General features: G+C 34.0%; 3 protein-coding genes across 3 annotated transcripts; 2 read left to right on the top strand and 1 right to left on the bottom strand.

The window, feature by feature from the left end:
- Positions 1-504: 504 nt before the first annotated feature.
- LOC117334953 (keratin-associated protein 21-1-like) lies at positions 505-8,480 on the bottom strand. Its single transcript, XM_033894817.1, has 4 exons — positions 8,354-8,480; positions 1,492-1,570; positions 862-1,198; positions 505-527 (listed from the first exon to the last, which is right to left on the bottom strand). Exons 1-3 carry the CDS (start codon positions 8,432-8,434, stop codon positions 879-881), a joined length of 480 nt encoding a protein of 159 aa, XP_033750708.1. The 5' UTR covers positions 8,435-8,480; the 3' UTR covers positions 505-527; positions 862-878.
- LOC117334954 (keratin-associated protein 21-1-like) lies at positions 5,184-7,197 on the top strand. The gene is made up of 4 exons (XM_033894819.1): positions 5,184-5,371; positions 6,131-6,210; positions 6,436-6,775; positions 7,097-7,197. The coding sequence occupies exons 2-3, from the start codon at positions 6,150-6,152 to the stop codon at positions 6,756-6,758; spliced, it is 384 nt and encodes a 127-aa protein (XP_033750710.1). The 5' UTR covers positions 5,184-5,371; positions 6,131-6,149; the 3' UTR covers positions 6,759-6,775; positions 7,097-7,197.
- Positions 8,481-8,826: 346 nt separating the features above from the next.
- LOC117334952 (DEAD-box ATP-dependent RNA helicase 9-like) lies at positions 8,827-12,411 on the top strand. Its single transcript, XM_033894816.1, has 3 exons — positions 8,827-8,951; positions 9,528-9,626; positions 11,450-12,411. The coding sequence occupies exons 2-3, from the start codon at positions 9,551-9,553 to the stop codon at positions 12,013-12,015; spliced, it is 642 nt and encodes a 213-aa protein (XP_033750707.1). The 5' UTR covers positions 8,827-8,951; positions 9,528-9,550; the 3' UTR covers positions 12,016-12,411.
- Positions 12,412-13,045: the final 634 nt, after the last annotated feature.

The following is a 13,045-nucleotide window of genomic DNA, read 5'->3' as shown; positions in this document are numbered from 1 at the left end:
AATATTTTCACGAGTGTAAATAGTGACATTCTATTAGAATATACACACGTATTATTATTTTTGTTTTAAATGCATTCCCAAAACAAATTAGAAACTGTCTAAATTAATTAACGGGTTGATGCATCTGTCAATCACTCTTAAAAAGTTGTTAGGACTTATTTTGATTTTCACGGTATCATTTACTGTATACACGTTTGGCCTTTTTCATTAGGAGAATTTAGTTATATCTATCACCAAATAAGGTGTTATTCACTAGTATACGTTTCGTAAATCCTTCACGTTCAAAGTATGGTTTAGGCCGGAAGATGTGTCTCCTTATTCGCTAGTCACAAGTTGCAAGTACATTAAGATGACGCCATGTGCCCAAAAGTAATGTCGCAACTTTCGTTGGAAGCAAACAGTTTCAAAAGTTGATCTTCAATTTTTCAATATATCACGGGTAGAAATATTCAGTCTATACCGTATTTTTTATTTTATCATTTTGTTTGGTATTTTATTTAAATGTCTTAATGTTGCATGAGATGTATCTGCAAAGAAAGAGAATTTTGTTTATAATAATAAGTTTAACATTATAAAAGTTACAAATATGTATGTCAATTACCGCTTCGACATGTTTATGTTTCCATCACTCAATTTATTTAAGGTGACATTTGTATTCTTTTCCTGTCAGAGCTATACATTTGTATAAGTTAAAGGGGAACTGTGTTCTACTGACAAACACACGTATCTTACTGTCATATAAGTCTCATTACCAAATCAAGTTTAATTAGGAAAACTAATAACATAGATCATAACATATGGTGGACAATACAAACCAGTTCCAGAATCAAACCATATTGAACAACGAGTATTTTTCCTTACCTAGAATATCTACTGTCTTAATATCCACCAATTACAGGACTTCGTCTCATCCCCCTGCTTCCGTATCCACGTCCGAAACTGCCAAGTCCGCTTACTCCTCGGCCGTTGAAATTTCCATATCCGGATCCGGATCCAAATCCAGATCCAAATCCGGATCCAAATCCGGATCCAACTCCAGATCCAAATCCAGATCCATATCCGGATCCAAATCCGGATCCAAATCCGGATCCAACGCCAGATCCAAATCCAGAACCCATTCCATCATAACCAGAAAATCCAAGATCTTGTCCATATCCATTGTCCATCATTGATCCAAAGCCCGAGCCAAAGGAATTGTCTGCAATTTAAAGTTGTGGATTAGATTTAGACGTTGGTCTGACTATGAAAGACCAAAATGTAAAATGATATACAGGGTTCATGTCTATTATCGTGACGAACATATAACCTTGAAGTAAAAATTGCATCTATTTGGTTTGTTGATGTCATTTATCAATAAGAATGATTATTAAGATATGCTTCAATTGTATATATGAACCCATGATGACTACTGATATATAAGATGGTGATCAAGCAGAATAGTCTACACTAAGTGGATAAACATCGATGTATAAACAAATACTGAGTACTCACCATAGTAATGGCAGAGCCCACAAGCCACGAGGCAGGATAGGAGAAATATTACTTTCATCATGGTGTCGGGTGGTAGGGTCTGTAACATATACCCAATTTACATTTTATTATTTTGTAATTTCTGGAAATGAACCATACCAAATTAACAATATGACCTTGTAATTTTACTCACAGTTTTAGCATGATGTCGGTTTCTAGGGGTTAATAGCGATGGATCATCATTTTAAATTATTATTATTATTATTTTTTTTTTTAAATATTTCCCTTCAATTTGTAACATAATGATATACATATAACAGAAGAGAATACCCACAACCAAGCAAAAACTGTTACTTTAAATTAAAAACCATAATATGATAAAAGAAACAATAAGAACAATATAGTTGTTCACATGTCATCCCTTGAGAAATACGTGAGGATTAACCTGGCGTTCCAGAAGAGAGAACTTCGTTACTTCATATCAATCAAGAACATTAATATGTCCTATTTGTTATAAATGGTATCGACCATAAATTGTTGTTTAAACAAAATTTCGAACATAAATATAGATTTGCATGGAAACTATTGAATAAGTACAAAGATAATGAGACAACGTGTTCAGGAAGAGTAAGCGCTATATTATTAGGAATCCCTAGGCATATCAACAGGAATCGAACTGATCGTACATGTATATCGTACAAGGAAATGGAATATTTTTAAATGAGATCATGATGTCGAACATCAATTTTTCAGTTGTGAATTAATTATTCATACAAAAGGGAATCATTATTAAAAGGTTATCATTGTTAGAAAAGGTAATTATAATTACAAAAGGTAATAAAGAGATATCCTTGGTATTCTATTCTTTCGCACCATGTTGAGGTGGCAATGTAAAGATGTTACTTAAAGTTTGATAATAAAACGACTTGTAACAGTAATGCGTAACATTGACTTCGATAGTACAAGACAAACGAGTTATATACTTCAAAGCTCACTGCTAAGACAGGTACTTACCTAGACGTCGGTACGATTCGCTGTCGAGTAAAGATTGAGAATGGTTAGGGAGTGATTTCCCTCCTTATTTATACTAGTTGCAGTAGAAAATCAGGAAATGTTTGTCAATTACGATTCGTAAAAATGACAAAAAATCATAGTTATGACGGCAAATGACCAGTGACGATCGTGACGTATCCATACTTCCAGTGACCTGTGTCCAGTGAGTTATGTTAAACAGTGATAAAAACTGCCCGAGGCTGTACTACACGAGTCACACAATAAGTAGGATATCTGTGTCAATGTCCGTTACTTGTGTTTTAAATACATGTATATCGCGGAACATTTTAGATAAGGACATAGAGCCGACGTGTTTGAAGTTTGAAGTTGTTTGGTTACTTTTCCTTATTTAAACTTGCCAAATTCCTTTGTATATAATATTTCCCAAAACATATGTGAGCATTTGTTTTTACCGATTTCTTTTTTTCTGGATTTTCACACTTCTGTCCTTTGAAGAGTGACAAAACAGCAGTAAGAAGACATTATATATTCATTAGTCGTGTTTAGATGCCTTCAATGTATATATTACTGCACTAATCAAATATATATTTAAATAAATACTATATCAAATTACAACGATATAATTTAATTAGGTACTTACATATACTTACCACGTTTCAAATAATCTTAAAAATGACTTCTATTCATTCTAAACATCAACTGTAAACTGTTTCCTTTGAATTGAAAGAGTGTACCTAACATAAAAGTCAGATAATTACTTTATAACAGATGGAACATCTAACACGAATTCGTTATATATTGGATTTAATGTTGCGTCGTTGATACGAGACAGATATTGAACTTTAATTTTAAATTTAATTTTAGGAATGAAATTAGACAGGAAATTAAAATATATATATATTTAGCAAAGAACTTTCGTTTTTGCTGCTCTCTGTTTTTTTGTTTTTGTTTGTTTGTTTGCTTGTTGTTTTAATTGGTTTGGGATAATGTATTTATTTAGCCATTAAGCCTAACTGTAGGATGTCCTCTTAGAGTACGAATGCTCACTAGTTTGAGCTCCGGAAACAGGCATGATATTTTTTATTCCTCTTTCCTATTACCCGGACGTCTCTAGACATGGTCAACAACCTTTGCGGAAGTAGAGCTAGCATTAGGAAATATTAAACAGTATAGGGATTATTTAGTTAAATGACATCACGTGTACATTATGTTTCTTGAATAAACGATGTATTACATTACATGCATCATTCATACTCTTATTCCTTTCAACATGAGAAGGAACGTGTGTAAAAATGACAACCGTGTTTATAGAAGTACATCTTAATAGGTGCATGCGTAGTAATGCATTGAGAAGACATGAATATTTCACATCTTTAATATGATTTATTTTAGCTCTCCCCGCTCTCCAAATTTTCTGTTAATAAAATATTTGCTGGCTTCCCTATCAATATATATTTTTCAATACTATTGCCATTAAACACTTTTTATATCAAATTAAAATCGCATTTTGTTTCATATTTACCTAAATTCAAGCATCTCATAAACTAATCTCCTCATTTAATTGACCTATACCATATATATAGTACAATTGTTATACACTCTACAATAAGGATTCAAAAACAGGTACGAAGTACTTATATCAATTGTCTTTTTTCGACAAGCGATCATGTGTCGGTAGTGTAATGTATGTAACAGGAATACAAAATATTCAAGAACAATATAAGTTAAATAGAGAAAGGGTTACGTAAAGAAAATAGCAACGAACTGCATCACTGCATTGTATTAGAATCAATTGGCTGCAAATGCATACATAAAGTATGGAGCTGCACATATTGATTACATTTTTAGAACAGCTTTAAGAGAAGCAATAATACAATTTGGCACAATCGAAGACATTCACATGGTATTGTGGTATTTATTTGACATACAGGTTTCTAGTTAAGAGACTGTTGACGTCGGAGTTAGAAGGAATACTCATGAAGCACTATATCCTAAGTTGTTGGTATATACCGGTAGGACAATGGGGGAGGAAGTGGTCAGTAGTTTTAACAACCTTATTGCAATAACACATAGAACATGAATTCGTTTGAAAAAAATTACTGTTGAGAGAACTACAAACCATTGACAGTCGTGGCTGGTAAATGTGTCGTTTGTAACAGTTATAATGAGATGGAATCAGACAGTTACCCTTGTTAAGGGATTTGTAAGGTTAACTATGGATGTATTCTACTAACACCATCGGACAGTGCATTCTATACGGCAAAAGAGAGAATATGGTTAGGACAATGACCACGAGCTATCTTGTGTTATTGTATAATGTAATGTTTTAGGTACAATGATTTAATATATAATTTATTGTGACATCTTAACAATGTTGAATGTCTATTTTGTGATTGCTTAATGGGAATTTATTGGTTAGTTTAGAAAGAGTCAGTAACCTCTTTAACGTCCGTGTGTTCTCTTATGTATCCTTCTTTCTTCTAGCTGTTATCGATTTGAGATTGAATTATATGAGTTCGTTTACACCTAATTATTATCTTCTTGTTTTAAAGTACACGATACATACAAAAATGTCCGACGATTTCTAAAACATAAGTAATAGACAATGACACTCATTCCGTTGTATGACTGTTGTGTAGTACAGCCTCGGGCAGTTGTCACTGGTCCGCTGGTTCCTGCCAATAAAACTCACTGGACATAGGTCATTGGTTGTAATATGTACGTCGTGACCGTCACTGGTCATTAGTTGTATTGTTGCATTATTATTATCAAATCGAATTGGAGATACATTTCCTAATTTTCTAGTGGAACTAGTATAAATATGGAAGAGAATCATCCATGAACCATTCTCAATCTTTACTTGACATCGAATCGTACAGACGTCTAAGTAAGTACCTGTATTTGTAGTATTTATTTTGTCATTTGAATTTTGTCCTTATATTAAGTTTAATAATTATTTTTACGTCTGAAGTCATATCTTTCGAATTTTTGACGCTATGTTTCGTTTATTTGGCATTGTTGTTAAAACTAAAGTTTCTCTTTGATGAGTATTTATTTCCTTGTCGTGTATATACTTACCATGAGTATGGAGTTTCCGACTCATATAATGTGTTAGCAATACAACATTACTGTTATAAGCGGTGTCAATGATATCGAAATTCGTTTTAGATAATCAGAAGATAATTCTATTGTTTTGGTATACCACCAGAGCCTGCGAATGTTTCACTAGTTAATTGTAATTGCATAAATAAGCTGGAGTTGATATCGCTACTGCAAATATTCCCTGAACCTAATATCTCAAGAAATGTAAAGTAGTTAATTTAGAATTAATTTCGCTTGTTTACTGCTGAAAGTTTACAAGGCGTAGCGAAACTTAAAACCTGCGAACTAGGTCTGGCTGGGACAACAGCGAAATATTAGCCCTGTGATATTAAACAACTATGCAGTATCATATATTTACCTTTGTATCGAGTTACAAGAATCTGATGGCACTCACAGCCCATTATGAACATGCAAATTGAAACAAAATATATAATGATGTTTTAAATGTTTGATTCGATTAAATATTATACCCTAGTTCCTGAGCATGTTTTAGTTCCAGGCGTTACAAACTATTATCTTATGATTTAATTTTGCTATGTTTCAGTCCCTACCAACCCGACACCATGATGAAGGTATTGTTTCTGTTGTCCTGCCTCGTGGCTAGTGGGCTCTGCCATTATTATGGTGAGTACTCATACAGTCAGGTCACACTACAAAAGTGACACCTGTTATTTCCTGTAGCTGATAATCTGTTACATCATTTTATTTCATTTTTTTTTTTAACTTTGTAAAGAATATAAAAAAAAAACTACGAGACAATTATTTATGTTCATTGATCTTTATATGAAATCCAGTAAATATGTAAATAAGTATTGTTAGTTTTACTAAACAATAAACCATTTATCGCAGGAAATTCCTTTGGTAATGGTTTTGGAAATGGATTTGGGTCATCACGATTTGACGATGGATATGGACAAGATCTTGGATTTTCTGGTAATGATGGATTTGGATCTGGATTCGGATCAGGATTTGGATCCGGAGTTGGATCCGGATTTGGATCCGGTTTTGGATCTGGATTTGGAGCTGGATCCGGATTTGGATCCGGTTTTGGATCTGGATATGGATCTGGATTTGGAAATATCTACGGCCGAGGAGGAAACGGACTAGGAAGCTTTGGACGTGGATACGGAAACAGAGGGATGAGGAGAAGTCCTGTAATTGGTGGATATTAAGACAGCAGAAATTACAGGTAAGCTCAGTATTATGATGAACTATCTGTTCTGAATTTGGCAAATTTCTAAGTTTCTATTTTCCATAGTTATTGAGTGTTGTGTGTTATGTATTATTAGATCATATTAAATCAGGAGAGTACGCAATTTAACGTGAAGGTAGCACAAACTCTTCATCGTAAAAAGGAAAATAATGCAAAAATAACAGCTTTATGCGTATCATGTCTTAAGCAAATGATATATACAAAATGTCGATACGAACGTAGATGTATATTAGCTTTCCTATATATATAAATATGCTTTCCTTGGCAATTATTTAAATAGTTCTTCTTTCATTGCAGATTCATCTAACACAGTATATTCCATCATCACCATCATCATGACCATCACCTTATTTATTACCAAAAAAGATTTTCTCTAATAAAATATTTCTGACAAATGACCTGTGTTTTTACTATATTTATCTACTGATAAAATAATCAATATAACGAACAGATTTAAGTGTTCCTGCTAGGAGTTATTTTAATTAAAGCTTAACAAACGTATGTACGAAATCGATGATAAGGTTGTTCGCCAGCCGGGAAGGTGCACCATAAAGAATATGAAAAAGATTTAAAAGTAATTTCTTTAAAAAGCAAAATTACTACTGGCAACATTAGCTGTTGCGTTATTCAGAGACATCTTCAATATTTTACAAAGGAGAGAATTATATGAATAACAGGACAAAACCTGCCGAAAACAGAAAATATCGAAATTGAAACGAAACCGTAATTCTTAATCAAAATCGTAAAAAATGAGGAAAAAATGAGAACAAAAGTACATGGAGAACCTTGAAAAAGAACATGGAGAAAAAGACCAGGTGTTACGGAGAGCAAGCGTCTCCTGCTTCATCAAATCAAGGTCAAACCTGAGTTAATTCAGATTGTTAAGATGTGAGATAGATTGGTGGAAACAGAATCACTAAGAATGCCAACACACATCTGGCAAATCTTATTTGATATCGCTCATGGATATCAAATATTTCCGAAAAGATTATCATGATGTCAACCATAACCAATTTTCCATGGTTTTAATCAATTTGCATTTCCAAGAGTCTTGTGTTGCTCGTTTTTAAAGGCTGAACGACGATTCAGAGGCAAACATTAATTTTCGATGTAGAATGTAAAATGTAGAGCTTATATGCATATAATGGTAGAATCTGAAGTGTTACTGTTTTGATCCTCAGTTATCACCATAACCACTACCGTTTTGATCCTCAGTTATCACCATAACCGTTACCATTTTGATAATCAGTTTTCACCATAACCGCTGCCTTTTTGATCATCAGTTTTCACCATAACCGCTGCCTTTTTAATCATCAGTTTTCACCATAACCGCTGCCTTTTTGATCATCAGTTTTCACCATAACCGCTGCTTTTTTGTGTAATCACCATACAAAACGTAAAAAAGAAAGTTAAGAGAGAATTTGCAATGTATTTTGCAATTTCTTCTTTTCTACATATACAATCAAACCTGCCTTTTCAAATTTAGTCAGGATGTTTTGTTGTTAAGCTCAACCATGAACAAAAAAAAAAAAAAAAAAAAACAAACTTTTTTACCGCATTTGGCGTTCCTTCTTTTAGAGTGCCGATCCTATTTTTCAATTTCCTCATTGAGTCGTAATCAGACAGTATCTCCATACATGTATTCTGTCTAATTCAACATAACATTTATGTTCTATATCTTGCATAAATCAGTATTATCTTTATTTGCTAAATATGAATTTATGTTTTTGGAGCATAAGTAAGATTCCAAAGTTTAAGTACGCGTTTACCACAAATTGGAGGATGTAACCGCATAACAACAGGACACGGGCTAAAGGAGAATGGACCGACGTCATGTGGCCCCGCTGGAACTAGAGCGATAGCAATGACCAATGCACGAAGAAGATTACTAATTAAAACCTAACATTTCCTCCACGGACTGATCGAGGTAGACCGCAAGTTGTACAACTTATGTCTGCACATGCAATGACGCATGCTACTTATTAAATTACATATACATTTCACCCAATCATATGCACAGGACGATGATTAAAACAAATTTTACCATTAGAAAAACACACTTTTCCGGAATCAAATTTATATAAATATGTATCGAAACAGATTATTCGATATAGTTTGGTAGATACAGATTGCTTTTACTCAAGACATTACAGTAAGTAGATGGATTTATACTTTATTATGTAGCTGTTCTTTTTTATCACCTTTTACATCAACTTTTTTCCAGATCAAATATATACGAACAATTAGCTGTTTGAAGTTAGCTCAAAATTCAACATACAACATTCAATATACACAATTTGGAGTTCAAGCCAGCTCAACATAGGACATTCAAATTCTGAGTGTTGAATATCGTATTTTAAATGTTGAGAAAACTTAAACACCTGGCACAATTAATATATGAAATCATGGCTTGATCAGATTTAAATTACCATCCTCACTGTTATTGTATATAAAACATGTATAGAATATCTAATTATTGTAGTTTAGATAAGTCAATCTATTCTTTACGGTGCATTTTGTACAAAAGATAGTACAGTCTGTATACGTAGTAGATTTAGTCAATATTAAATGTTTAAGAATTCATTCATCACTATCACACTTTCTAGAAAAAAATCTGAGCATGACAATTTCGTTGTTATGGAGCTGTTTATTGTTAAGATAGATACACACACTATTATTGATGTGAAATACACACCTCAATTATCGTTCGTTACTACGTTTTTTCCAGTTTTCCCCTAACAACCAATCAAAATGCTACAACTGCTGTTCACAGTCGCCTGTCTGATCGCCTGTGTGCTATGTAACTCCTACAGACGTCCATCCTACGGTGAGACCAGTGTTTATCATTTAGTCAATGTTTATAATCTGATCTCAACATGCAATGGTGGTAAATCAAATTTAATCTGAAAATACTGCACACAAAGTGTTTATATGAAGGCTATGCTTAGGTTTTGTTGTTTATCTTTTGTCTCGCCAGGAAAAATGTCTGATAACGTACTTTATTTCAATAATGACTTTAAGTATGTATCGTAGAAAACCGTGGGACTGCTGTTGGCATACAATTTGTTAAGTTGTTTGTCAACAAAACATAGAAAAATTAATGTTTCGGGGGGGACATAATTAACTCATTTGTATCGCATATAATGCAAAAAATAGACATGTCGTTTTGCTCACAAGTGTCTATATCACACAAATATGGCATTTAAGGAGATATTTCAAACATCAAAAATGCTCCTGTCAGACACTAAAAAGAACTCTAGACACTTTAGAAGACTACTTTTAGGAAAAAGTGTTCAATCTTTGAGTTTACTGTAAAACTTACTAGTTTAATAATCTGTCTTATAAAGGCCCTTCTTTCAATGATCAGATATTTTAAAAGTATGATATAGGAGCATTTTTATTGATTAAAATGCCTCACTTATGCCATTTATTTGCTTTTTTTGTGCAAATTTGTAGATATATATTCGTGTTTGAAATTCAACGTTGATTGCCTATATAGATGACCCTTAAGTATATCTTTCTCTGTTCAAAGAAAAGGCCCTTTTATCTAAAAGTTTCACGACTCTATTATGTCGATATGAATTTAGTTCACCATTACAACGTTAGGAATCTAACAACAGGAAAGTGTAGGAGAAAACATTAACCTTGTGTAATGTAGACAGATATTTCTCTTAACCTTGACAGGGACATCCACAATTCTACCGGTGTGAGATTTTCTCATCTCACCCAAGGGTTGAGACAAGCTATCAACAATACAATGACGTAACGTTGACAATCACGTCACGTCAACATAAAAACATAAGACGGTTTTAATGGAAAAACAAAATAAATCACCCCCCTCCTTTGGGGTCGTAAGCCTCGTGTTTCGTAAGTTAAAAATCTAAGAATCTTCCCCGTCAGGTGGAAATCCTTCTGTCTCCAAGTGGATGACATAACTAATTAATCTTAATCCAAGGGTTTTGTAGAGAGGAAAACCTTAAATAAATCTTACCCCTGGGTTCAAGATTATTACCTCGCGCCACGCAGGTGTGAGAGGTTCTAACAATTTGAATAACTAATTCCTAACTACCGTAACACATAGTAATACTTTAAGGGAACTTAATTTGTATTTCATTTTACTCACCACATTGGAGTCGCTTGTTTTAGTTGTTATGTGCGATTGCATTGTTTCAGAACAACGGATTGATCTTTTTCCATTCAGACACTTGGAAGACAGCAAAAAATCAGTTAATTCTGACACTTAGCTGTTCTATAAAATCCGTCTACGTTGTCTATCTGCCCGGGCATTTGTTTCTTTTATCACACACATTTTCGGTCTTTAAGACAAATTCTGAAGTTATACAAATCTAACAATTACTAAGGTTTGGTAAAAGTCCTTAATTGATATGGTATATGATATTAATATGTTCACGATTCACCAACAGCTATAATTATATTTGGTCTCGTAATTCATCGACGTTATTATTTTCTGTAAACCTCAGAATCTGCAATAAGAATCGTTGTAGGTAGACAATGCGTATTATTCATTTGCTAACAGATGAAATAGGTATGAATTTACAATAACTACGGGGAAAATGCCGCAGATAAAACAAAAGAAAAGTTGTCTTTAAACCTAAGAAATTGTACAAGTGTTTCTTATCATTATTAAAGGTCAGGCAAATGTCGGCGTTATAGCCAAAACTGGTGTGGATGGTGAAGGCAGACGGGTCTCTGGAAGTGGAGGTAGGATAGAGTCTGGCTTCTCCGGTCGTAGAGGAGGGGCTGTATTTGAACGTGTGGTTTCTGGACGTAGAGGAGGGACCGTATTGGATGATGTGGTGTCCGGACGCAGAGGAGGGGCCGTATTTGATGATGTGGTGTCCGGACGTAGAGGAGGGGCTGTATTTGATGGTGTGGTGTCCGGACGTAGAGGAGGGGCTATATTTGATGGTGTGGTGTCCGGACGAAAAGGAGCCGGAGTAGTAGGCAACAAAAGAAGAGGTGTCGGTTTTGGTTTTGAGGACTTTGTATCAGGGAGAAGAGTCGGATCAGGCGTTGCGGATCGTTTCGGTGGACCGGATATAGGCACTCGAGGAAATGACGACGTTGTGGCCGGACGCACAGAACGTCGCTGGGGTCAAGGAAGTAATATATGGTCGGACAGGAGGGACGATGGATGGACAGAAACCAGGGGAAGCCAAGTTCGGCCAAATATACCCGCTAAATCATATAATTGATACGATTGATACGGCAAAAGAGCATAACCTAGGATATAGAAATATAATCAATGTTTAAAAGGATAAACAATTCCATTTATAATAGGATAGATATTTCAAAGGCTTTTGCCAACCATGGACATCCTGTTCTAAATTTAAACATATGTCCATTGTTACTCAGTGTTAATGTATATATACCAAATTATATGACTCATAAGACAGAAAAGTATAAAGATTTTCTAGAAACGTGAGACGTCTAATGATTAAACAGAAAATAAACTGTGAACATAGGTTCCTAAGTTTGCATTTTTCTACTTTTTCATAAGAATGATATCCAAAGGTTAGGACACGAAAAGCATTATTCATGATGAAATCGTCAACAAAATGTAATATATAATAAATATATATTGAGATTTATTTTGAGTTATTTATTCTTGAGTGATCAATGATATTGTATGATAAAACAAAATGTAAACTGTACATTGTCTCAAACAGTGGTGTTTAACCCATCACCCCTCCACAATGCTCCCACATGATTTATGATTCTTGCAACAATCTATCTAAATTGCAAAGGATGCGTTCATATAAGCGGTCCATTTTCTAACCCACATTTAACCACAAATGTGATAGCCCCAATACTTTCTACCGCCATATTACACGCATGGGTTTAACAGGAAACCTTACGTGTTTCAGCACGGTTTTGTGGAAAAGTGGCAAATACATCGTGCATTCTTAGCTATCCTTCCTCAATATAAATTTAATGTATGTAACGATAACATTAATGTGGTATAAAACACAATGACATGTTCCTTATCCGTTAGGACTTCTGCATTGTCATTTAACACATACAAAACAAAATCCAAAGCAATTGCTAAAGAAACAACCCATATGATATAAGTCTTACTTTCTTTATTGACATCCTACTATCTTACAAATTGGTAATGTCATATGAAAAAAAAAACATCATTGATTTTATTTGACGAACACTGACTTATCATTGAACATGTTTAATCAGGTATAAACTGCACCTTGTTATTCATCCAAGGTTTTG

The sequence above is a fragment of the Pecten maximus genome, chromosome 9 (genome assembly GCF_902652985.1).
Source record: "Pecten maximus chromosome 9, xPecMax1.1, whole genome shotgun sequence".
NCBI lineage: Eukaryota > Metazoa > Mollusca > Bivalvia > Pectinida > Pectinidae > Pecten > Pecten maximus.
Note: the sequence above shows the minus strand (reverse complement) of the source record. Positions and strands in the feature narration are given on the sequence as shown.